Source organism: Platalea leucorodia, assembly GCF_965183815.1.
Source record: "Platalea leucorodia genome assembly, chromosome: 5".
Classification (NCBI taxonomy): Eukaryota; Metazoa; Chordata; class Aves; order Pelecaniformes; family Threskiornithidae; genus Platalea; species Platalea leucorodia.
Window position 1 is genome coordinate 51,573,574 of NC_138827.1, and position 26,314 is coordinate 51,599,887.

At 42.2% G+C, this 26,314-nt stretch overlaps 1 protein-coding gene across 1 annotated transcript in view; it reads left to right on the forward strand.

Annotated features, from left to right (window-relative positions):
• The window catches only part of ABL2 (ABL proto-oncogene 2, non-receptor tyrosine kinase), a gene marked incomplete at its 5' end in the record, with an annotated part of 50,176 nt that overhangs the window by 17,069 nt on the left and 6,793 nt on the right, over positions 1-26,314 (forward strand). The window contains 9 exons of the mRNA XM_082313570.1: positions 16,932-17,102; positions 17,877-18,172; positions 18,854-19,126; positions 19,927-20,011; positions 21,710-21,887; positions 22,535-22,719; positions 23,003-23,155; positions 24,666-24,755; positions 26,024-26,197. Coding sequence (XP_082169696.1) covers positions 16,932-17,102; positions 17,877-18,172; positions 18,854-19,126; positions 19,927-20,011; positions 21,710-21,887; positions 22,535-22,719; positions 23,003-23,155; positions 24,666-24,755; positions 26,024-26,197 — 1,605 coding nt within the window. The remainder of the gene's footprint in view (positions 1-16,931; positions 17,103-17,876; positions 18,173-18,853; positions 19,127-19,926; positions 20,012-21,709; positions 21,888-22,534; positions 22,720-23,002; positions 23,156-24,665; positions 24,756-26,023; positions 26,198-26,314) is intronic.

Sequence of the window (26,314 nt, forward strand, 5' to 3'; positions counted from 1 at the left end):
ATCTTCTGCTGCATTTTAATTAGACCCAATTCTCAATATAGAAGTTTTACTAAACAGTCACATTTGATGTTACTAATAAGAGAACATGCCAACCTAGATTAGTCAGTCCTTTTTGAGGGCTGATTCTGCTTGCTGTGTTTGATTGTGACAGTTTGATGTTTGCCATTACTCAGCTTTTCCAGCTTCAGAACCTGAGATGTGACCCTGCATGTTTAATTTACTGGTCTTTTGGGGGAGGGGTGCGGGGAGGTGGGGTGCGGGGGATGGTACTCTATGCAGGTCTCTGCCCAGGCTCTCATCTTTTGTATTTCAGTCATTGATTTGTGTGCTATTCATCTTCACTTGGTCTTTGAGGTTTTCCTTTTTTTGGGGCACAGGCAATCTACTGTTCATGATGAAAGCATTACCTTAAGGGGCGTTTGCCCCAGCATCTGTGGTGATGCTTCATGCAGGAGCTTCAGCATCCTTGCTGGAGGAACTTAAATGTGCTGGGTGCTTCCAGGTTTCTAAATTTCAACTTTTGGTTCAGTTTTCCAGAGACTGACCATGCAGGCTTTATAAAAATTTAACATTGTTATGCTTGTACTGTTTATTTTAGGTTGTAAGAGACTTAAATCTCGAAGCAATAATATGTCCGTATAAACATCTTTCCTTGCCTCACTTCCCTCACTGTTTTTGACAGTTTTGGCATCTGCTCAGTTCTATAACCTGTCCAGGAAGTTGTTACTTCAAAGCAGCCCATGCAGCACGTAGTTATACTGGCTTTAAGTGCTTAAAGTAGCCTGAAAGCAGTGGGAAGACTGTTTCTGGCAATGATGTAGGTGAGCAGGAAACGTGTCGTTAATTCTAAAGACCCTCCAAATAACTTCCAAACATGAATTAGTTTCTGATTCTATAAAGTCTTTCTAAGCTGAAAGACCCATTTGAAGCCTACATGGTACAGCAGCTTTCAATCTGAAGTTAATTTTATCTGCTTCTGGATGCTCTGTTGCTTGCCAAATAGCAATTCTTGAGCTGAGGCATGTCTTGTAGTTTACCTCAATTTTCAAAGAAATTTGAGAGTTAAGTAGCATGTCACAACAGCATGGAATTCCAATAGAGAAATGCCCTAAAAGGCAGGGTTTTAGTGGCATCTCAAGAAGCTGGCAGCAATTGACTGTCTTGCAGTAGTGCTAAATAAGAGGTCTCCATAAGGATGAGATAGAGAAGCCCTTGGCTTGAAGCAGTAACTACACGGGATGGTGAATGTTCTGCTTTCTAACTACTGCACTGAGGAGAGCTACGGTTATTTTGAAAACATTTAAATACAGGATTGCCATAGGTAACCTGTAAATAGTAGAAATGTAATGGAAAAATCTTCTCCCAAGCTACCAAAAGCCAGAGCTACTTTGGTTTCCAGTACCTGGACAAAAGGCAGAAGACAGCACTCTGTCCCTTCGCTTTTAGTCAGAACTGAGTACAAGTTCACCATGCTTTTGGTTACCAAAATGTCTGATTAGGAGTAGGTTTGAACTGTAAGAGGCTCCAGAGGGAGAAAGATTTTGAGAGGAGCATTTGCAGAACTGCCTGTTGTCTTGGAATTTCCAACTTCAAGGGGGCACCTGGTGTGCTGGTATCAGCCCAGTAGTGAGCCCTGGTCCCAAAGGAAGCGCTTAGTGTGGCTGGTTCTTGAGGGAATACAATATAGCCCTGTGTAATCCAAGCAGTCAGCTGTCCTGACAACCTATCTAGGCCAGCAACAACTGGGGATGTTTTTCTGTGGAGTGGGAGGAAGAAGGAATGAGGTGGAACTCTGTTGAATTTGGGGGGAGGGGGGGAATCTTAACAAGAGACTTTTCTTGGCCTTTCAAACCAGAGGATGTGGGGATGCTGCAAGCAAGTTCCCTTCTGGATGGCACAGTTAGACTTTGGTCTCAATCTCAGTTCAAAATTTACATTTCATAAAAACAACACTCCTAAAGTAAGATGAAGTTTTATGTCCCTCCCTCAAAGCAAGCTGTACAGCACAACAGGCAAAAATCTTGCCATGAAACTGAATGCAGCTAATGTTATTTTCTAGTTTAGGTTGTCATCTTGCATTTCATTAATGTCCCCATTCTTTGATTGATGGTGATAGCAGAGTACAGATACCATTCCTCCTGTGGGCTGCAAGTACTCTTATGAGCTATATGAATGGCTTGATTTCTCCGATTTGTATGACTTAAAGTCCTAGTTTTGTCTTGTTCATGCACGTCGTATCAGTGATAGCTTGTATCAACTTGAATGGCAGTTTCTGTGCATTTCTACTCGTCACTGCTACCATTGCCACAAGAGGCAAGGTAATATTGATGCATCCTCCCAGTTCATGATGTGCTGTTACTATCCACAGTAAAATCCACAAAAACTGATGTTGTACTTGGATGCAATTTAGGAACTAACCAGTACTTTATAGAGGGAGAGGAAATGGACTGCTGAGTGAGCTGCAATGTTAGACCTCCCACTGGGAATTTCCACCCCTTTCCCTCTTCCTTCCTTCCTCAGAATATATATAGTAAATAGAGTAAATTAAGCATTGGGGGAGGTGGCACCCAAAGGCAGAAGCAGTAACAGAGGCCGGAGTAGCCTTCAGTTAAAAACAGCTGACAATATACTGACCAATCCTCTGAGCATCCCAGTCGTACCACCACAAATACTGGCATCAGGAGAGATGTCTCAGACAGCTATGCCAGTATTAAGTGGGAGGAAGGCTCTTTAAATAACTAGCAGTGGGTCTTATTCCCTGACTGTGTCAACATTGAGTTGTTGTTTCACCCTCTGAACAGGAAAAATTAGTCAGGTAGTTGTGTGGCAAGTAAGTGACAAAATGAAATTTTTTTTTTTTCTTTTTCTAGTTGCTGGATTGTTTTAGACGTCAGCAGATACTTTTCTTGTCATTTTGCATTTCTGTTCAAAAACCTCTAAGCAACAGATGAAAATCAGAACAGGAGAGGAATAGATTTGCTAAAACCAGGGGAGTAGCACTCAGTTGAACTTCACCACTGAAGCAATCGGAAAGAACACTTGTCTATATTTTGTTTTTAGAGCATCTGCATTTTGAGGGGGCTAAGGCAGTATTAGTCCCTTCCCCTCTCATTGTTAATCTTGGCATGCTTTTAAGTTACTGTGCATAATCCAGTCTTGAAAAGCCTGCCTTACTCTTACAATATAGTTTACATTGTCTGTCTCTTATTCCAGGTGAATACAAGGTTTTGTGGTACCAATTCAATAAAATAGGATTTCATTTAGTTAGGATTGCCTCAAAGCCCTTTACAATCCTAGAAAAATCCATACAACTATTTTCCTCTTCCATATTTCCCCAGCACAAGGAGGGAATATTTGCAGTGTTATAGAAAAACAAGCTGTTAGTGTTCAGGTTTGCATTGTAAATTGGCAGCAGATCTTGGCTCTTGTGGGGATTTGTCTTTTTACAAATTATTAGATCAATCTGGAATTGCAGCTACCTCCTTTATGATGTTTATTTGTCTGTAGATCAGATTCTGTCCTTGCTAGCCTAACTTAAGGTTAATCTAAGCATTTTCCATGCAGTTTCTGGTTTTTGCAATGGCAGTCTTTAATCTGGTCAAAAGATTTGGCCTGATGTTTCTGGGGAATGAAGTCACTCATTTCCACACTGTTGTACTTTGTTTGCTTTTCTTTACTGCTCTGAAAACAAATTAGTAGAAAAAACATCATCTACAGGATGTTTCTGCTCTGTTTGCATCCAGGCACATTCAAGTTTCCCATCTCCTGCACTATTTCTCCCTGGAGCCAATGATACCTTCTTTAACCAGTCTTCTAGTTCAGCGGTTTCCCTTGCAAAATAATTTGTCTTTTTTTTTTTAAATGCTCCTCACTATAGGATAGCAGTATCTGATGGCTTAACTAGATCATACACTGCTAAGCACTGATTATAGCATATAAATTGCTGGAACACATTAATGTTTTTGTTCAGTGAAAAGGTAGTAGAAATGAAGCAGCTATCAAATAGGAATAAAGAAAATGTCTTTTACTCAACTTTCTGACTTTTCTTCAGTTCACCTGTTTTTTAATTAAAAGCTGCTATCAAACTATGACAAATGATGTGAAGAGGGAGAAAGCAAATAGCCAGGTGGTAAAGTTGCTAATAATACTAAGTTAAAGATAGCAGAGACGAAAGTTGACTGAAGAATTGCAGGAGGCTGCAGGTGGAAGAAGTGGTACAAGATTCAGTGTAAACATGGTGGTACACAGAGGAAAATGTTTCTAGCTTTGCATATGAGGTATTTAGCTGAGCTGACTACTACAACAACAGAAATAAATCTTTGAGCTGTAATAAGACGCTGTTATGACAATATTTAGAATTGTAGTCCAAAAACCAGAGCATTAGGAATAGAAAAATATATAGTTCTGGCACTGTACAAAGCTATGGTTTGAATACTGCACGCAATTCTGATCTGGTTGTCTGGAGGGGTGTATGGTAGAGCTAGGAAAAACTCAAAGGAGGACTGTTTAAAGGTGACCAAAGACAATATCATCATCAGACTGCCTGAGACAAACTCTGAGGTAAAACAAGATAAAGGACTGTAGAAGTCACAAGTGGCAGGGAAAGCTCCAACAGGTAGTGATCGTTCAGGATTTGCCACTGTACAGACTAAGGCTCATCAAATTAAACTAGCAGATGTCATGCCCAAAGCAAGTAAGATTATTCTACAATGTGCAGTTGAGCTATTGATAACATTGCGGCAGGATATTGTTTACACGATGAGTCAGTTCGCATTACTCCAGACAGCAACCGGACAAAATAAAGGAAGAAGCCTATTAGGAACTTTAACTGCACCACCACCAGCTCTGGCTCAGAAAAACCTTGAGCTGCAACATGTTGGAAGCTTGGAAAGTATTCTGGAATAATATTATTACCCTTTCCCCAGGCAGCTTCTGTTGGCAATGGTAACAGCAGGATGCTGGGCTATAAGCGACCCAGTACAGTGGTTGTTAGGTGCCTGAAGAATCCCAGTTGTCAGCTAGCTGACTTGCTTTTGACATTCTTAAGTGTTCTGCTAAATGGACTTGGGTTTCCTGTAATACTTCCTTTAAATGTTCTATAGTTTTGATGTTAACAATCAAGAAGTACTTCCTAAAAAGAAAAAATAATCTCAATGCCTAACTTTACAGTAGATGCAACCACTATAGCAGCGGATGTACATAAATGTATCTTAGCTGCATAAAATTCCTTCAAGTTGAATATATTGGCTAGTCTTACCTCTCTTCAATTAATTATTTTTAAAACACTGGTTTTGTTTTGTTATTCTGTCCAAAAATATCAGCTCTACTGAATAATATCCATCACAAACATACTAAATTATATAAGCATTTTCAATCCAGATCCACTTAAGTTACTCATAATCTTTGTCTATTCATTTACCGTTATCCTTCTGCGTAATAAAACTGATTATATTACTACACCAGCAAGTCAAACTGACTTTTTTGTAGCTTTGATTACTTTTAGGATAGGAGTATTGAACTTGCTCAGTCTTACTGTAGTTTATTTTCCTTCAAAGCTGTATTAGTTCTGCCATAACCCAGAAAGGATTTTCCAGAATCGTTATTTCAGTGAGTACATTCTTGTCTTAATACCGGACTCAGACACACGAGGGCTAAACACTGCTGTTAGTAGATTTGAAAAAGCAAATGTAGTGACACAGCCTGAAACTGCAAAGCTGTCGGCACTGAGCAAGGAATTCTCCTTCTGCCGAGGCTGGGGTTTGTGTTACCCTGGTTATTGAGCAGCTGTTGGAAATGGCGCTGGTGAATGGAGTCCCTTGTCTGGTCAGCGGAGCCAATTACAAGTGTCTGGGTTTCACCACCGGGAAGCGCCACAGCAGCCAGTAACTAAGTTTAGTGCGATGGATGTGTTTCTCTGACTTCATACGTGCATGTCCACGCTCCCCCCCCCACCATAGGCTTAAAGGGCTGAGAAGGAGCAAGACAACTAAAACCCCCTGAGCCAGGGCTCAGCTGAATGTCGGGCTCTGGGGATCTCCTGACAAGCATCCACATTAAGAGTTTTCCCTGGTTCTGAAGTTAACAAGACGGCATGCAATTTTTGGGCAAGTATTCATGCTAAAGCTCGGCTTTTCTTGGAGGAAAGGAAACACTGGTTTATTTTCTAAGACAAATATATTTTAAAGGAGGCAAGATCACAGGAGTATTTTAGTCAAATCACATAAATACTTTAAAAAGGAAAACCCTTCTTTGTTCAAGAGAAGAAAATGGCTGTGGACAATGGCTTGAACAGCATATTGGTTGCTGACAAACGAGGTTGACAGTTTTGTGATTTATTTTTAGCTAGAGAATTTTTTTAAAACAGAAGTACTGTGTAGCTTTGGCAGTTGCTGCATATTCAGTGTGGGTGGATGGAACTGAGAAGTCGCATCTGTGCTAACAAGCATTTTGGGATTGCATTAAAAAAATTAAACTCATGTACTGGAAACTGAAGCTGTATCAGCTCACCTGGGGAGCTCTGCCCTCCGAATATCCTCCAAAAGGTAAGCAGTGCTGCCTGTCTAAGGCACTTGCCAAAATAATTACTTTGGCCTCAAGTTGTGATGTCAGCTCAAATTTGGTCTGTTAGATTGATGTTTTCTTTCACTCCTGAGATTACAAGTCAGTGAGTTAGGCTCTACCCTCTCCTTCCAAGTTTTCCCTCTAACTAGGAAGGCTAAAAATAAATTTCAAAAAGCCAGCTGAGAAACAGTTTAATGTGGTCATTGTTCCAGGTGCTGAGTCTAAGGAGAGTACCTAATACTGTAGGACTTCTAATAAGATGTAATTATGTCACTTGAAAAGCAGCTTGGACATTTATGTCCCATTAACTCAAAGGTCTGATCAGTTAGTGCTTTACATCTGCAAAATACACCTCTCACCAGCTAGACTTTGTTATTGTGTATATTTCTGGCTTGCTTAGGGGTCGGTTGAGCCATGATTTTTCAAGTATTCTTTTTGCAGAAGAGCCCTTACTGCAAATGTTTGTCTTAACACTGTGCAAGTCAGTAGCTATTCATTTGATTTGCTTAGAAGTAGATAATATCTTGACTTTGATCTGGCCGGTATTAGGACTTCTCAGGAATTCTGTTGGAGTCAAGTGTAATCCACATTAAGCAACTTCTCTCCTGCAGAACTGATTAAAAAAGAATGCTAAATGACTTGCTGTAAGCTGTCATAATATTTGGCCATCCCACCTTTCCTGGAGAAGGACCGGGTGACCTAATCCTCCTTACCCTTCATACTGGAGAGGTTTACTGGAACTTACCACGACAGAGGAAGAATGTCAAATAGACTTTTGATCTACATGTATGCAGTTTCCCAGTTACCTTTGAAATACGGGTGTCCCTTCATAGCACTCCTTTCCCTAAAACTGTTATTGTGGGAGTAGTTACTCTCCACTATAGGCAGGATTCAGAGGAACAAAGATTGGAACTTCATCACCTCAGTACTCAATGGAGAGAGGTATGTAATACAGAGCATCTGAAGTTGGTGGTCTCTCTGCTTGTTTCTGGATAGCAGCAATTGCAAAGCTGACTAGCTTTATAGGAGCTGAACAAATCCTTAGTAATTAAGGCAACGAACACTTTGATACAGTATCCAGGATTTTGCAAAGAGGTTACATTTGTAGCTTTTTGTTCTAAAATCCTTTTTGTATATAATTTTAAATGCATTAAAATCTCTCTTTCACTTCAGGAAAGTGTGTTTCTTATTATCTGTTGTGCTGGTGGGTTTTGGTTCCTCACCCAGAGGCACATTCAAAGAAGTCAGATTGGTACTTTGAGTGGGTTCCGGTGCTTCTGACCATTCCCGGTACCTGTGACAGGAAACATCCATTGCACCTTTTAATAACTGTTAGGTCCAGCTCTCCTGTGCTCACATGAGTTCCTCACCCTAAATTATTTTTTAAATGCGTCTGAAACCTGTGTCATTTTGCTAGCTGCGTTTATGCCAGAGTCACTTTGCTGCCGAAGTTCTGTGAGGACAGAAAGTCTTGGAGGTAATGAGGGCCAGTGTATTGAGTTAGCAGCATTTGTACTGAAGATGATCAATACTTCATCTGCTCTGAAATCCTCTCTTAAAACAGCAGTGCTACCAAATGCTGCAGTAGAAGTTTCAGTCATTTGCAGCCTATACAGTTGTTGATCTATGAAGAGATTTATACATCTTGCACTGAATGAATGAAGATTTTCAAATTAATATTTTGGACCTTAAGCTTGATTTTTTTTCATTTTGGGTTCTGTACCAAAAAGATACTTCTTTACCAGGAAGAAGTTGAGAAAAAATAGGGAAGTGCTGCATTAGGTTGATATTGGGAGAAATGGTATACCTATGTGTCACTCACATCTGAGCAAGGAAACAGGCTGAGGGACACCTCTGAATGTTTGATAGCATTAATAACAAAGGGAGAGAATAACTGGAACCAGTGAAACAGAAGACAGGCAGTTCCTTCATCAACATCAGTTTGTTTTGATCTTAAGATAGGTATCTTCTTGTCATGTTCAGGTAGACAGCTTGAATTCTTCATACACTGGTGTAACTAGTTGAGATCAATCTGTCCTCTCCTTCTACCAATTAAAATTCATTGACACCAAAAACCCAAACCTTGTCTTCCTTTGGTTTTTTATATCATCTCTGATCTGAATTCTCTCAGTGCCAGGAGGCACACAAGGCGTGAACATCGTTCTTCCACTTCGATCGGTCTGTGGCTGCGTGCTCTGGAGTCCAAGGGCCACAGCACAGTCTTCTGTTGTTTTTTTCCTCAAGACATGACCGATCCAGTTCCATCTCCTCCTCCTCACTTCATTACTGATTTTCTCCATCTCCAAGTTGATGCTCGTCGTTTCTGCAACTTTTGTTTTTTTTTTCTGGGAGGAGGTAGTTGGCCTCCTGCCCAACCCCCATGACTTGGAGGGCCAGTGGTTTTTCTGTCAGGGTGGCCTTCCCTTAGGCTGCGTTGGTTCACGGCACCTTCTTCAATTTTAGCCGGTGCATCCTCCAGAGAGGGATCCCCTATCCACCACCCAGGGGACGCACCTTCTAGCCGTGCAGCCCCAGCCGAAGTTTTGTTTTTTTTTTTTTTATATCAAGGTAGCCAAAAAACATGTCTTCTAGGTGAGGACTCACCATTTTAACCATGAAATAAGCGCAGGGGAATACCTCATGCAGCCATTTGTCATGTTGAAAAATAAATCTGCATTTAAGAGGTGAACTGTATGGAGAACTTTTAGATTTCTCCATATATTTCTCTCTCTGATACCAAAGATCACTTCTATTAACCTTTTCTATTTCAGGTATATTTTGATACTTGAGGCAAGACAGTGCTACCAGCTTGGCTTGAAAAATTTCTTTTTATATGATGTGAGCTGTTCGTGATGCAGTTTTGTCACTGACTCAAATCTCCTCCCATTCTGTCTCCCAGCCTGGTACCATAAATAGAAACCTATTCCTTGCCCATCCCAAGTTCTTGGCTTAGAGCTGTATTTCTTGGCTTTATTCAGTGGGTTGTTTACAATACTTAAACCTTGCACCACTCTGTGGGAGGCCCAAAGACTAACTATGGATCTGTGCTTAGCTCAGGCAAACCACGTTATTAAGAGTCTGGTTGCTTGCAGGAGAGGAACACCTAGGAATGGCATTTAGTTAGGTTGCCTGCATTTTACCGAAGCCATATGTGAGCTGTCTGAATCCTTTTAAGCTGGTGTTTTTCATGGCCACACATATGTCAGCAGAAAGACTGGGTGGTCCATTTAGGTAAAGACTGAAGTCTGTTACAGGGTAAAGAAAGTTCATGGGTCTGCTTCTATGCTACCACATTATTAGACAGCAGGAACTTGGCCTGTTCAGCATTGGTTTGCTTTTTAGTATGTAGTTTGCCTTGAGTATTTTTGGTTAGTAGGAAGTGCTGAGACTTGGCTTCAGAAACGAAACTACTGTAGAACTTGATACTATTCCAATTGTGTCAGCAAAATAGGAAACCCACTTGCTGCTGTGTTATCAATTTTGTTTCCTCATATTCGTTAAGGCAGAAATCCTCCCACTAACAAGCTGGTTAAAGATCTTGAGCTCTAGTGATGTAAAGCGATGTACGTTTTGAAGATGCAGTGCAAAATACCAATTATACTGGCAGTCGTTAGTTACTTGATAGTCTTAGCAACTTAGATACTCTAAGTTGACCAATGCCTATTCTTCGGTAGTCTTAAAGCAAGCATATAAAATGAGTCTGTGTGTAAAATAGCATCATGGAGATTTAGTTTAAAAACTCAAAGTGAAAATAAAGTGAAAGATGTGGCATATGTGGGGATCTTGGTGGCCTTGTCTTCAAGTGTTCCTTTGTGAAAAAGAGGCATGTGAGAAGCCAGAAGATAGAACACCGTGTGTCTGTATACACACGCCTTATGGTTTTTGATGTCAAATGCTGAGATATCAGATTGAGACTGTATGCAGTAACCAGTATTTACCCTATAACCCTTTCTTTGTCTCTCTTCCTTCCATTGACAAACCAGTCAATTTGGCCTTCTGCCAACACCACCAAATCCTTTTTGGAGCTCTACTGCTATTTACACATTCTTTTGTTGGAGACATTGACAGTTGGTTCATAAATTCAGAGTACAGCGAATTTTTTTAGAAGCTCCCTGAAAGATACATTTCAAAGTAGCGTAGTCAGCAAGATTTCCTCATATTCAACTTTTTCCCACTGCTGGAAGAATCAGAGAAATGCTTCTAAATGGATGATTTAAGTTGTACAGGAAGGGTAACCGCTCTCAGGAAACAGCTTTGAAGGGGACCACGGGGAATAGTCTAAAGAGCGGGGAAGAGCTGCTGTGCCTGAAAGGTGGATTCTGCCACCGAGGGAGTATACCAGGATTAAGATTTTATATTGTGCACTTACTGTGAAGGGAATAGGAACAGGATGCAGATGTGGTGGATGCAGATGTAAAGGTGATGGCCTACACTGTAAAATAACTATCTAGGAAAATCAGTTGTAAGAGAAATAACACTCATCCAGAAGGTAGAAAGATGCCCGATTTTATTCTGCCTGGGTGCATTTGACAGGACCTTATGAACAGCTACACGCTGTGCAGGGACACCCCATGTCCTTCCCACTGAGAAACACCTTCAGGAGCGCGGCTGGAAGGGTGCAGGGACAGAATTGCCCTGTTACAGGAAGCTTACAGCCAAAACATTACTCGCCCATAAGGCCAGTGCTGGCCACTGCTTGGTTCACGTCAGGAGCTCATTAGCAGCCCAGCCAGCCATTAGGCTTTGGCTAAGGATACTCTTCTGACAGAGGCTAAAACCGAGAGGTTCAATAGATATATTTGCAAGTTACATTATTAATCCAACCGAACTTTCTACTGATCCTTCTTTGTTCCAGAGATACTAATTACTGATCTGTTGTATTTTAACTAACAAGTAAATTGGTTATTAACTTTCTTAACTATTATAGCTAAGACTAATTTAGTCACAAATCCATATACAGCTTGCCCTTTCCTGGTACCATTTCAGACCCGGCTGAAAAGCTTGTTTGTCACAACGCTCGTCCCCATGTTTCTGAGGCTATGCTGGTTTTGCCTACAATTTCTGCTTATTCTTTGTGTATTAATAGATACACAAAGGTTAGTACAAATACTAGTGTAATTAAGAGTACTCAGAGCACATAAGAGAAGAGAGAAAACAATAAACTGCAAGAGGGAAAAACAAAGGGGAAAAGAGAGAAAGCCTAGGAGCTTGTAAGTAAAGGTATCTCAACGTATTACTAGTGAGTAGCATGCTGCAGGATTCACTGAGCTTGTTTTGTAGGAGGAGGAAAGGAGGTCACCCGCTCGTCAGAACTTTAGGAAGACAACAGTATGCGGGTACCCTAAGGTATTTTCTTTGTCTGGTTATTTTTTCCACATACACTAGGTGATGGTGGTGGTGGAAATAACTCACATCAAGGCCACATGGGGAAAAGCAACTCCTCATCACCACAGCATATCCACAGTTTTACATAGTGTGTTTTCACATCCACAGTCTTACAAAACACAAACATTTGGAATAAGCCAGGTTGCACGTTTCTTACCTTTAGCCTGATTTGAGCCCTCATCATGTGGCGCAGCTGCCTTTCTCACAGAACGGTGGAGTTCATGGATTGTAGAAATGCTGCTTTTTTTCTTGGTGGGCTGCAACAGCTCTTCTTCTCCTACAAATGGCCAAACCACTTACTTGCCTTTCCCTGCTCCCTTTTATCCCCCTCTGCAGGCCCACCACCCTCCCAGGTGTGAGACTGCCATGGTGATGGCTTGTTCTTTAACCCTTCCTTGTCCACGTGTTGGGAGGAGCCTGTCCTGCTACGAACCATGCAGCCTTTGCTAGAAAACTAGGGCTTTTAAAGAATTCATCCAACAAATCTTATGTTTTTTGAGAGGTAATTTGGTGGTGCCCTTTCAGAGAGCTGTCCTGAGTCTTACTAAATCAGCAAATACGCAGCTCAGACTGGGCATAAGGTACTGCCCTTGCTTTCTGTTTCTTTCTGAAATCCTGAAATGTTCGAGAGTGTTTACTTGCTCAGCGCTTGTGCATCTCTTAGGTGTGTATTTTCACTAACGTTGTTTCCTGTTGATTCATGTAAATAGTGCTCCAGCAATGGTATGTGGAGTGGAAAAATGAATCAATTTGGGCAGGCCCCTTAATGGGTGATCTGTTTTGTAATTTGTACAAAGGAATTTCTCCAAGGAAACTGTTTGCTTTCTTCCCAAACACTTTGTTGCCTAACTTTTAGTGGAACAAAACTCTTGTCTTTATAGCTCATCTCAAAGTTGTTTCAACTTGCAGTCCAGTCCCCACATCCTCTGTTTGTTCAGCATTCCCTGGGAAGCTCCACCCTCACTTCCAGCTAATAACCACGTTAACCCGCAGCTTGGTTTTCCCAGTTTCTCCTTTGCCTGCTCGGCAGCGCTTGCTTTTTCATTGGCCGCCAGCCTTGCAAGCAGTGATCGTCTGCACGTGGTGGCATTTGTGCTGGCAGCGGCAGCCCAGGACTTCTTGTGTCAAGCAGCCTCTTCTGCTTGCTGCGAAGCACAGCATGATTGGGGGGACGGTCCTCTTCCAGTCTAGCAGCTATGGCAAAGAGGGCAAGCTGCTCTGCTGCCTTGGCGAGGAAGCCTCTGAGCCTGGCGTGAGTTTCACAGGTATGATGCTCAGGGATGTAATGCTCTGCTATCCCTTTCCTGTATTTCTCCAAGTGCTTCAAGGAGGATGTGGGTCCTTTCAAGTCTATCTTTGTCTTGTAGTATGAGACCGGCCGCGGGCAGGACTGAGATTGCCTGCTTTTATCCGGGTTTTAGGATTATTGAAATGCTTCATTTTTGTGAGCAGTTACACAGTATTTCAGAAATAGGGACCACTTCAGCACTTGATGTGACTCTAAAATTTAAGGTTTAGCATATACTACCTCCTGCTCTTGGACTGAAGAGATTGGTAGTTGCAGTGTTGGCAGCACAGGGTGGGGGATAAAACCTCCCTTACATGTTGGCTGAATAGGAAAAGCATTCATATCCGGAGAGAAGCAAATTGTATTGTGGGAATAAAGAAAAGGAAGGAGATGGATGAAGCATAACCTCCTCGCATGACCGTGTATTACTTGTACGCTAAATGATGATGTAAGTTTTCCATTGTATAGGAAATGAAAGTGGTAATATATGATTTATGGTTAGCCTTTAAAAGGAGCTGATATAAAACAGAACTTCCCAGCTCATTTCCTCACCCTTGGTGTGAATAGAGCTTCCAGACTATTCAGTTGGAGGGGTATCATTTGTGATATGCTTTGGTTATCTTAGTTTCCTTAATGAGGTCTATGCAATTATCATGTTTCACTGACCTTCGATATCCTTACATATTGGGTGTCATAGATCCCACACCGTATTGAGCAGCATAGGTTATTATGTAATAATAACCTGCAATAGGTACTTCTATATCCTGGTAAATTCCCCTTTAGTAGATACTGGGTAACCTTTACAGTTACTTAAGCATCCAAGTCACTCTAAAAATGAAAGTGAAGGAAGTTAGTGAGACATGAACCCTTAAAAGCATTTGATTTTTAGGTAATGTGATTTTTAGGTAAGCACTGCAGCTAAGTGATTGAAGCTCCTCATCAAACATTAACTTCTGCTGGCTTTTTTTGTACATAAAGTGGGTGTTAAAAACATGTGCCAGCCTCCCAGGCATTCCCGAGGAAGCGGTAGTAGTCCCACATCTGCTTTGAATCCTCGCTGGCAATCCAGCATAGCACCACAAATGGTTTCATGTGGGCAGAGCTGCTCAGCACTGAGCAGCAGGTGGCATTTCTGCTGGTTTTGCCTTGGCTAAAGTGCCCGCTGCTGGGCTCAGCGTGGGCAGGCTTGGCTGGTCATGGGATTTGCTGCAGCAGCTCTGAAGCTGAGCTGAGGCTAGGCTGCTTCAGGCTTACCCAGTGCACGGTTAAGTGCTTAACTCTGTGCTGTCTGTTAAGTAGGGGTTGGATGCTCAGTTCATGAGCTTTTCTGGCTTGAGAAAGAAAGTTAAAGTATGCTTTGATTTAGAACAAATGCATGTATTTTTGTTTAAAGCCCTTCACATTTCGTCAGATACATAATTGAAAGTAAGAAGTTATTGAAACACCGTTAAGGTATTTTGGAGCTGAAACGTCGGGATATTTTTTGGAAACACTGCCTACTTTTGTGTCTGCTCCTTAGCAGAGATGCGCAAGTCAGATTTCTTGTACAGCCCATTTGCTGAGTGACTTTGCTTAAGGCACTGGAACACTCGAACACAAGTCACTGTAGGAGTATAAAGAATGTATTATTTAATTAAATGTGTATTTTTACTCCATAAAGAGAGATGGATTTAGGAACTGGTGTTCTTTCCCGGTGCTTAACAACTGGACATGCATATATACACACAGCCAGCCCTAAAAAATTACAGTGGGATGTTGGCAGCTGTGCTATAATGTAGGTAGCTGAGCAAACATTGGGATTTCCTCTCTTTTCCATGATAGCACCCAGTCTGATGGGTTAGTATATTGTAAATTTAATTGCAGTTGATGGTTAGAAGCAAGAATTGTACATAAACATTGTATCTCCGGATAATGAAATCAAAGAAGTGACATTTTGGTAGCTTAATCTCTAGTCACTTCTGTTCTTGCTAGGATGACCTTGATAGGCTGCTACTGTGGCAAGGCTCGGAGGTAGGTTATTAAGTAATTGCAAGATGAGCAGGTTGTGCAAGCAGTATAACTCTGAATGATTACCAGAAATGCAGTCAAAAACCACTTAGCTACGTGTTTAAAAACAAAACAGAACAAACCTTAACCGTTTACTTTCTCGCGTACCTACAATACAGTCCAAAAATTGCATGTACATGCTGGGAACGGCCCTACGTCCTCATTTTCCAGGCTTGAGCTTTGTCCTGTGACACAGATTTGGCATATGTTTGCCTATTACTTGGCACAGGCCTCTTCCTGTTTTGTGTCTCGCTGACTTCCCAGTTTTCCCATCCTGTATTGCATTTGAGCTCTTTGTTCTCTTTAAAAGTGCCTTATAGACTAGCTCTTGGTCGCGAATGTAAATCTCACGGGAGAGTGGGGAGGGGGGTGTTATATACACACGTTCTCTGGCAGTGGTCTGCTTAAAAACATCCTGAGCCTGACTTCTCAGCCCCTCAGAAATGGCCCAAAGCAATGATTGTAAAGTGAAGAAAGCATCCGACTTTAAAGAGGATTTTTTTATGTTTGGTGCATTTAATTAAATCTTCTTATGGTGAATTTCCATAAGTAAGTTCAACAAGAGAATTTGGAAATATATATTGGGATGGGAACTTACATCAGTTGTGCCATAGAGAAAATATTTATATCTTTACACCATCATCTTTTTTTGCCCCCTGGAGCAGCCCACATGTATGAAACTACATCATCGCTCTTTCTCTTGTCTTAATGTTGAAATTTATTCTGCTAGATGTTCCTGGAAAACCTCTCTATGGGTTAGAAAGCCAATGATGGTCTTGGCATAGCACTACCATGAAGTGTTCAGACAGTTTTGCTTTTTAGTACAGTTCTTTCCAAAACCCTGTATATTTAGATTGCTTTCATCGTCACAGGAACTATGGAGACTTTTTTTTTTTTTTTTTCTATAAAACAAGTCTGATTCTTCCCCCCTCTCCCTTGTACTATCAAGTTAGCATCAGTTGTCCTTTTGAAACAGCAAAACAGAACTGCCTGGGTATTCAGAAACGCTGCTGCTAAATACCCAGCATCACCCTTACTACTTTCTGTCCCTGTCAGTTTTCCACCTCTTCTTTACACAGCCTTGAAACGTATCACAAATTGCCATCATTCCTGCTAATACTGAATCAGTTACTGTCCCAACCTATAGATCTCATTTGTGTCATAGTTCAGTCTCTTACCTGTATTTGTAATGTTGGCTTCAGATCCAGGCTATCTACTTCAGCCACAGAAACAATAAAGACATAAAATACAACATTTCAGTGTTGAAAGGTTTCCTTCACTACTTCACCAAAAAAAAAAAAACCCCACACTTTTAATTTCTCCCTTATTTTTCAATCTGTGAATGCCTAAATAATTTAAAATAGAGGTGTATATAAATAGAAATATATAATAAATGTTAAATAGAAATTTTATATGCGCTGCTTGGTATATAGGAAGTTAATGACCTTCTCTAGCCCCCTTTAGAAGTAAACTATAGAATCAAGAGTCAGCAAAGTGGGTATTGGAAACCACCGATCTAAGATGTGCAGACATGGTGTTCCCTTTCCATAAAGAGCATATCGTGCAGCAGGAGCTTCGCTCTGCTGTACACTGGGTTTTGATCTATTTACAATTGTACACAAAGTAATTTCCTCTTCTGTTCTTTCTTCAGAGGCCCTGCACCGCCCCTATGGTTGCGATGTTGAACCCCAGGCACTGAATGAAGCCATCAGATGGAGCTCCAAGGAGAACCTGCTTGGAGCCACTGAGAGCGATCCCAATCTCTTCGTTGCACTTTACGATTTTGTAGCAAGCGGTGACAACACGCTCAGCATCACCAAAGGTAAGGCTCTGAATTGCAGAGCAGCTACTAGGTTGAAAACTTAGCAATAGAAAATAGAAAGCAGAATCCTTCTCCAGATAGGAATAGGAATGAGTGCAGTTAGAGAAGATTATTCTCTAAACTGATGATTATAAGCAGATGGTCTCTCTCTCACTTGTGTTGGAGAGACACCTGCCGGGCAGTTCTCCTAGTACAGGCACAACTTTGTATAACACGGCCAAACAATCTAGCCCAGCTACAGTTGTTCCTGTTCTCGGCTCCTCAAATCAGCGGCCCATTGAGACACCTATTTTAGGGACGGGCAGAGGAAAACCTTTACATTGTTGGTGATAACAGAATTCAGCACTTTCAACTGGGGCAAAATCAAGAATTGAGAATTGCACAGAAATTTTCTATTTCTGTTCAGTACGTATATCAGAATATGACCTGCTGCAGAAGTGTTTTAAATCACATGCCATTTAAGGCTTCAAGAAGGAGACAAACCTCATCCCTCCAAGAAAAAAAGTCTTTCTAGTCTAAAAAGCTGGACTACGGGAAGCTTTTTGAGTTCATCAATCACACTGCAGTAAATTAGGGAACAGTATCCTAGGTATTCTGTCTGAAACTTTACTTCATAAATACTTTATATATAGCAGTTTAGTTATAAGATCACTGCTGCAGATTTTTATTGTTAAGCTACAAACCCAGGCGTAGTCGGCTGATGGTGAGTGTCTCCCTTAATGAGACCCAATAGATTGCACTGTGCTTCTTTTGCTTTTTTCTTTCCGGTCATAGGTGAGAAGTTGCGAGTCCTGGGTTACAACCAGAATGGTGAATGGAGTGAGGTACGTTCGAAGAACGGGCAGGGCTGGGTACCAAGCAACTACATCACACCAGTGAACAGCCTGGAAAAGCATTCATGGTACCATGGGCCGGTGTCACGCAGTGCAGCAGAGTATCTGTTGAGCAGTCTCATCAATGGCAGCTTCCTGGTTCGTGAAAGCGAGAGCAGCCCAGGGCAGCTATCCATCTCGCTCAGGTACGAAGGACGTGTTTACCACTACAGGATCAACACCACCTCAGATGGAAAGGTAAGGATCTCTGGATAATGCTGTAGGGAGAGGAAATAAGGATATTAGTTAAGAGGTAGTACAGAATCTCGAGTTGCAGACTGTTAAGAGGGGGGTGTATGTGAGAGAAAACAGGTCCACTGGTTGATTAATACAAAAAAAGAAGATGTATGCCAAGAGCATAACTTGCCGAACACCACTTTGGAAGAAGTGCAGACGGTACTTATCCTGGCTGAAAGCAGCTAGGGAGCAAAGCAGTTGTGGTTTGATGTTGTGATCTCTTTCCATTGTTCTGTTTAGAACAAGCAGAGCTTTGGTAAGTCAGCTTTGGTAAGATCAGCATTTTGAAACCTTGATCAAATAGCAGTACCATGTGTTGAGTGATGCAGAAACTGGCCTTGCGCTTGGCTACAAGAATTCCAGTTTCTAGTCCTGTAAAGCACGAGGCAGGAGACAGCACTGCTCTCAAGTGATAGCTTATATCTAGCTGCCTTCTGCAGGTAAAAATCCCACAGATTAATATCCATTTCCCCAACAATAAGAGAACGAATACTCTAAAGTCTGGTTGCCTTACCTTTTTTTTTTTTTTTTTTTTTTTATTTTAAAAACCTGCTAGAATGTTTCTGCTGTACCTATTTTCCAGTGTTACTGAAAGCTTCCAGCCGCCTTCATTTAAGTAGCTTTCTGGTTCATTCTTAACAGGTATACGTGACAGCAGAAAGCCGTTTCAGCACACTAGCAGAGCTAGTGCACCATCACTCAACAGTAGCAGATGGACTGGTGACAACTTTGCATTACCCAGCACCCAAGTGCAATAAGCCCACTGTCTATGGAGTGTCCCCCATCCACGACAAGTGGGAGATGGAGCGGACTGATATCACCATGAAGCACAAACTTGGGGGAGGGCAGTATGGCGAGGTGTACGTTGGCGTCTGGAAGAAATACAATCTTACAGTTGCTGTGAAAACATTAAAGGTGAGTTTTCAGATTGTTGTGCACTGTTCATTTGGTCACCCTTTATGATAAGGGTAAGGAAATTGTAATGTTCTCAATTGTACCGCCTAATGATGTGAATATCAGAAAATGGAGTGTGCTGATCTGCATAAAATCTATGCTTGAGTGCGGCTTTGCAGAACAAAGTTAGCTTATCAAACTTGCACCAGTGCATGCGGCTTAGAAACAATTTGGAATTTTGGCCCAGCGAGCTCCTGCAGGAACTGCATGTCCAAGTCAGATCAGTAGAAATGGTTACCAAGTCCACTTCCCTTCCCTCAGAAGAGCTGTGGAAGCTTTAAGAAATGAAAGGTGTTGGAAATACCCTCTGCAACATCTCCCCTACTTCTGGAAAAATTCAGCTTTTGCGTTTATCTTTCTTTTCAAAGCCTTCTGTTTGTTTCAACATTAACAGCTACAATTCTACATACCCCCTAAGTAAGGGAGCTTTCAAGCTTAATTTTTATAGCCAGGCAGGGGAATGAAGTCAGTGATCCTGAGAGTCTTCCCCTCACCAGCCACAACTGCTTTGGTAGCCACAGTAGCTACCAAACAAGAATGCCTGGCACTTTCTGGGTACTGCAGATCTGTCGCTCGGCCATGCTGCAGGCCAGCCAGGCAGCTTTTCAGGGCTGTTATGTATATTTTGCTTTAGTAAAAGCCAAAACAGCAGAATGGAGATAAGGATGCTATCCTTTATATTCAGCTTGGATATGTGGTGTTAAGCAGACCTTGGTCATGAAGATAAATTTTCCCTTCTTTTGCTTCTCTTGTTTATCTAGGAAGATACCATGGAGGTGGAAGAGTTCTTGAAAGAAGCTGCTGTGATGAAGGAGATCAAGCACCCAAATCTAGTGCAGTTGTTAGGTTAGTGAAATACCTTGCTCCTTCTGCTCTTGCTTGAGTTTCCGCCAAAGTGAAATCTGTCTTGTTTAGAAGCAGTGGCAGATTTTCTGTATTTATATAACTCTTTGAATCAGGTCAGGTTATGGGGCAGTATTTTTGACAGCTTACTCCTTTATGTAGTATTGGAGCCAAGAGACACTAATTTTAAGTAAAACATCAAATAGAGTCACGTACATTAGTAGACAACTTTGCTGTTGAGGCACAACTATGCATTACATAAAAGTTTGTAATATCAGCCTCCTGTTAGCCTGTTACCCTTGGCCTTAGACTTGCTCCAGGGTTCAGTTATCAGGGTCAGATTCCTTTTCTGCTGCGGTAAGTCAGATTTACAAAATTATTTTACATGACTTATTTTTCTGATTAGAACAGAACAAAAATATAAGAAAATTCAAAGTGAAAGAAAAAAAAATACGTTGGAAGCACAACAAATACCGCTCTTCATACTTCTCAAATCAGAGACGTTGGTAGAAAAAGCTGCACTAAATAGAACAAATCAGTATAATTAAGCAGAAGACCACCGGATCGCTGCTGCTGTAAGGGACAGTGTGTATCACCAAATAAGTACATGAGATCAAGGCAGCAGAGATGCAAGTTGGATCAAACAGCACATGAATGGAAGAAATCTGCAGGCTTTACAGCTTGGCTGTGCCCTGTTTGTCTCGCTGGCAAGTGCATGATATGACGATCACTATTAAATAGTCTGCATAGCTGTTAATTCTACATGGACAAAGATTCTTAAGGAGACACCCTAAACCTTTACTAGCGTTTAATTGCCTCTGGACCTTTGCTGCTTTTAGGAGCAGAGCTGTCAAGCCAAGCCTAGGATGAAAGGAGAAATGTGAAGAATGTGAAGGCTTTTAATAATGGCAACTATTCTGTACCCATTTAAAAAATGGGCGCAGATGAAGTGTCTGCCCAGCCCTGCCTGGTTCCAGGAGTAGAGGCTAAAAGATTTGTCATCAAAGAGATGCATTTTTGCTCTTTCTGATGCACAGCATAGTTGTGTTTTACTCCTGTATGTGCGTAACGGTATGAACAGGCATTCAGCAGTGCTGCGGTGGGAGCTCACAGATTTGACACGAGTATCCTGTTGCCCTCCTCCTCCGCTAATACATACTTTGTACATAATTGCAATGACTGTAGCAAGTAGTCATCTGAGGAATGTGTGAGAATGCTGCTTTAGGAGCAGGTCCCACCGTGCTGATCGCTTACCCAGCTAGCACACATGGGAGTGCTTCGCATTACTCTGTAGTGACATTTCAGTCTGGAAATCTTGCCAGTTGACAGGTACCTACTTCCAGTTGGCCACTCTTTAGCTTTATGAAGGAGGAGAGGGACAGAAAAGCAAGTCATATATGTTCAAAATAACTCCTATTTCATTCTGTAACCCTCCAAAGAACAGAACTACTCTTTTATGTATGTTGTATAGGAATAGCGATGATAGACATGTTTCTCTCTACCCATGAAGTGGATGGACAGATAAATAGATAGAAGCACTGACTTTTAAGTTGGCCTGCATTGATCTGAGTCTTGTAGATGGAAGTCATAACTTTTCAGAGAAACTCTCATCGATACAAAATGGGACAAATGGCTATTAAATCAGGAATAGCAGTAAGAGAGAGAAGCTTTATTCACGTGCTCCTTCCTCCTCACTGCTAGGCGTGTGTACCCTGGAGCCGCCCTTTTACATTGTGACAGAGTACATGCCGTACGGGAACCTGCTAGACTATTTACGGGAATGCAATCGGGAGGAAGTGAGTGCTGTTGTGCTACTCTACATGGCCACCCAGATCTCCTCTGCTATGGAGTACCTGGAGAAGAAGAACTTCATTCACAGGTGGGTAAAATCACATTGAGCTGGTACAATCTCAGAGTGCAATGATGAACAGGCCACCAGCATGGTGGCCCAGGAATTCTTCCTTTTGGGGATGTTTCTTCAAGATTTAGGTTTTTCACACTGGGTTATCCGTTGGCTGTTTTGGTTTCAATACTGTCTTGCAATTCCTTCTCCCCGTGACTTTCATACCAGACTTACAATCTTGTGCCTGACTGCCTGACAGCTATGGAAGTTGGTGTTGTCCTGTTCCGATGTACCCGCTTTGTGCCCGACATGGTCAACCGCAATGTCCTATTTTAATCCAGTCAGATAAAGCTGTGCCATAAAGCTGTAACCAGTGTGTGATGAGCTGCTGATCTCATCCTATTCTTAGGAAACATAAACTTCTCATCATAACAGCTATCGTTACTGGAAATTTAATAGAATTTAAAGAATGAACCCTAATTCTGACTTACCTTATTGCTCCTAAGAGTAAGTCCACTCAGTGCCTGACGCCGTTCAGAGCAAAGCTCACGTTGCCTCTGTCTGCTGTATAAAGAGAGTGCTTCCCAATTCAGAAGAGAGGGACAGGCCATGCAACCAGCAGACTATATTCAAAAGCCTTGCTCTTGCTCCAGTAACAGAGTCTGCTTTTTTCCTTTATGCAGGGACCTGGCAGCACGGAACTGCTTAGTTGGAGAAAATCACGTGGTGAAGGTGGCTGACTTTGGCTTAAGTCGACTTATGACTGGAGATACCTACACAGCTCATGCTGGAGCCAAGTTCCCAATCAAATGGACTGCTCCCGAGAGCCTGGCCTATAACACCTTTTCAATCAAATCGGATGTGTGGGGTAAGACGACTCCACTTCAGTGGTCTGTTCTGTTTCATTTTGGTTTTCTTTGCCAGCCTAGACAGTAACTTGCTTTCTGGCTTGGGGAGGAGACAGTCACACGCCAGGCCACAGCTTCATGAATCAATAGCATTTTTAGCCTGCCATGTCTTCACCTAGGCTGGCCTGAAATACCTGCAAGAGAGAGATGCTGCCTCAAGCTGCAGTACAGGCCACAGTGTAATGAGCAACACAAAAAGAGTGCAGACTTACGACCAGGAATTTTGTTTTTCTCCTTTTGCAGCCTTTGGGGTGCTGTTATGGGAAATTGCTACCTATGGGATGTCCCCATACCCAGGCATTGACCTGTCTCAGGTGTATGATCTGCTGGAAAAGGGCTATCGGATGGAACAACCCGAGGGGTGCCCTCCAAAGGTTTACGAACTGATGAGGGCATGTGAGTATCTTCTTCCAGTTTAGGGGACAAAGCCTGGGACGGGTGGGAGAAATCTGTAGTTAACTCTGAAGTCCTTGCTTCTTGTGTGCCATTTTGTTAGCTAATGTGGAAAAGGCCCCGTCACCTGAGATGTACCTGGTTACTGATGCAAAATGAGGGTAGTCTCTAGGGCACAAGAATTCACTCTCAAAAACTGTCATCTCTGAGTACAGCTAGATAGCACTTTGTGGCAAATTGTACGGTATTTTGTCAGTAGGACTCTTACTATGAAATCACCAAGTTAGAAGGAAATTTAGTCCTCTGCAAACACAGCACCTGTGCGAGAGACAAGTAGTTGACAAGGTTGCACAAAACGCATCCTCCAAGCACACCATGAAAAGCTCCCTAATGCTCCATAACAAATTGAAAATCTACTAATAAAAGGCTAGAAGATACAGTGTGGTGCAGGAAGAGAGCAACGGAGTTTAAGAGCATTGCCCATCTCCTCCAGTCCCACAAGAGCAGAGAGTATATTGGGCAAAAGGCCAAAGATACTAGGGAGCAAACCAGGCCATGCTGTTGAGTCAGGTAAGCAGCTCTGAGCAGAGAGACCCTGTCAGTGTGACCAGGGTGGGAGGAGACTCCTTGCTGCTAACCCAGGCAATCTGTGTGGCCCTTCCTGTACAAGATGGGCAAACCAGGGCTTAAGAGGCCATTCTACAGCCTGTCTCCGGTGATGCCTGGTCCCCAACATGTCAAAGAAACTCAGGGTGAACTTCAGTTATGAAACAAAGAAGCTGGGTCACGATGAAGGATACTGCTTCAAAAAACCTTCAGGAAGCTGATGAAAGCCCAAAAGCAGGGAATTCATAGGATATTAATGCAACCCAAAATGAGCAGACTGCCAGTCACTTTCCAGACCCTATGGTGATATCAACAGACAGTGCTTCCAGGATACATTCCCCTAGTGCAGATTTGTAGCTACAGAGATTACACTTTTTGTGATGATACCCTTCTATAGCTTTCCAAGCTCCATCTTAGATCAATGCACTCTTTTCCTCTTTCCCCCACAGGGTGCATACATTCTCCTTTTGGAAGGCTCTGCCTGAATTTCAGTATTAAGAGCATGTAAGCAGAATGTTGCCTGGAGCTTTGCACACACAGTTATCTCTGACCACGCTAGATGTGTTCAGTCCAGACAGCCAGGGTAGCAAACATGGAATTCTCCTTTGCCCAAAAAATTCAGAAAGAGGGATAGGGAGATCAGAAAAACCTGTGGAGTTGGCAAGAGCTGGGATTTTTACAACTGGTTCCTTCCTCTCAAGATCTGTTTGTAAGGATACGGTAGGGTGACTGACTGCTGCTATGAATTAGTATCTGTGAATGACTCTAAAGCCTGTTTAATAGTAGGAGTTCAGAGTCTGACTACAGTTGAGAAAGCTTAGGTATTTTCTGTCTCCTTGGACAGAATAAAAATTTATCTCCTACCCATTTCAGGCACTGAGACTTACTCTGCTTTCTCACATTGCAGGCTGGAAGTGGAACCCACCAGACCGACCTTCCTTTGCTGAGACCCATCAGGCTTTTGAAACCATGTTCCACGACTCGAGCATCTCAGAGGGTAAGAGCCCCTGTTGCGTTATTTCTGAAGCAGTACTGGAGGTTATCCCCCAGAGTGCTGTGTCTTACGGACGGGCCCTTAAGGCTCACCTGCTGGCAGTGGAGGTTGTGATGAAGCTTCATCCCTTACTTAATTTCTTAACCATAAGTGGGTAAATACGTTCTCTTACTTGCTGCACAAATACTGAATAAGCTGTAGACATATACCAGTGCAGGGGACAATATAGTTTCATTTGAGCACGAAGATGCCAAAGAGTTAATTTAAAGAATATTGTCTCCTCTATTAGAGGAAGCCTCTTGTTTCCTCGATTGAAGAGTAAGGAACAGTGAGTGATGCTGAGAGAGAAAGATGTGTGCATATTGTAGTCCCTCGCTGACTGCAGCAATTAGTCATGAAATATTATTCTACTAGCCTTCATTTTTAAAAAGTGTGCCTTAATCTCTGGATTTTATACTTAGCTACTTCTAGGAGCAAATCTGTGCAACTCGACTCTGAAATATAATCAACTAGGAGGTAAATACTGGTGAGAAGCGTGATACTAGACAGCAGACAAGCAGAAATGTCTGAGCATCTTCTGAATTTTTAAATTAAATACGAAGCTGATCCATCCACTTCCCTACTACAGAAAAAACACACCAGATCAAATTCTACCAGGGTGGATCTATAATAGGCACATCAAGTGACCCACACAAATGCCAGCCTGGGTGTGGCCAGGAGGCTGTGGGTTTATTTCTGTTGGTTTTTTTTTTTTAATCACATACCTTGTGTTGACGTTGGGAAGGAAACATGCAGTCGTCTTTTCTGATAGGGAGGCGCAGTGCTTTGCCTCAAGCAAAGCAGCTTAGATGCAGATCCAGAGAGGACACAACTTTGGGGGGATCCCAGGAGCATCAACAGGAGGCACCTTAATTAAAAACAGAGGCAAATGCATTCAGTGCTGGCTTTAGCTCTTGAGCAACCCTTAACCCAGCAGAGAGCTAGATTCGTATGAGACCTCTCGTACAGATCCTACCACTGTTTGTTTTGGTTTTTTTTTTGCTAAATTTATAAAGATGTAAATGAGTCTGACAGCATTATGAAAAACATCTTACCCTGAATACCTCTGGACATGAGCAAAAACTAAATCCATAAACTATGTATTTCTCAGTCATGTATCTCTTCTTGCCAGTGTGGGTTTGCAGTAAAGACCCAGATTTTCTTTTCCTCTTCCTCTGCCAGTCTTTGTTCCAGCTATTCCCTTTTTGGTTTTGTTTTTTTTTTCCTTACAGAGGTAGCAGAGGAGCTTGGAAGAACAGCCTCCTCCTCATCCATAGTTCCTTACTTGCCCCGCTTACCCATGCTTCCCTCCAAGACTAGAACACTGAAGAAACAGGCAGAGAACAAGGAGAACATTGAAGGAACACAAGATACTGTGGAGCACTCAGCTTCCAGCTCAGCACCAGGTACGGGCACTGGGATGGCGGCAGTGAGGCCACGTGTTCTGGGACTGGCTTGCTGCTGGTGTAAATTGCCAGAGAAACAGAAGACGACAGAACAACGTGACATGGGAAGGTGCTTTG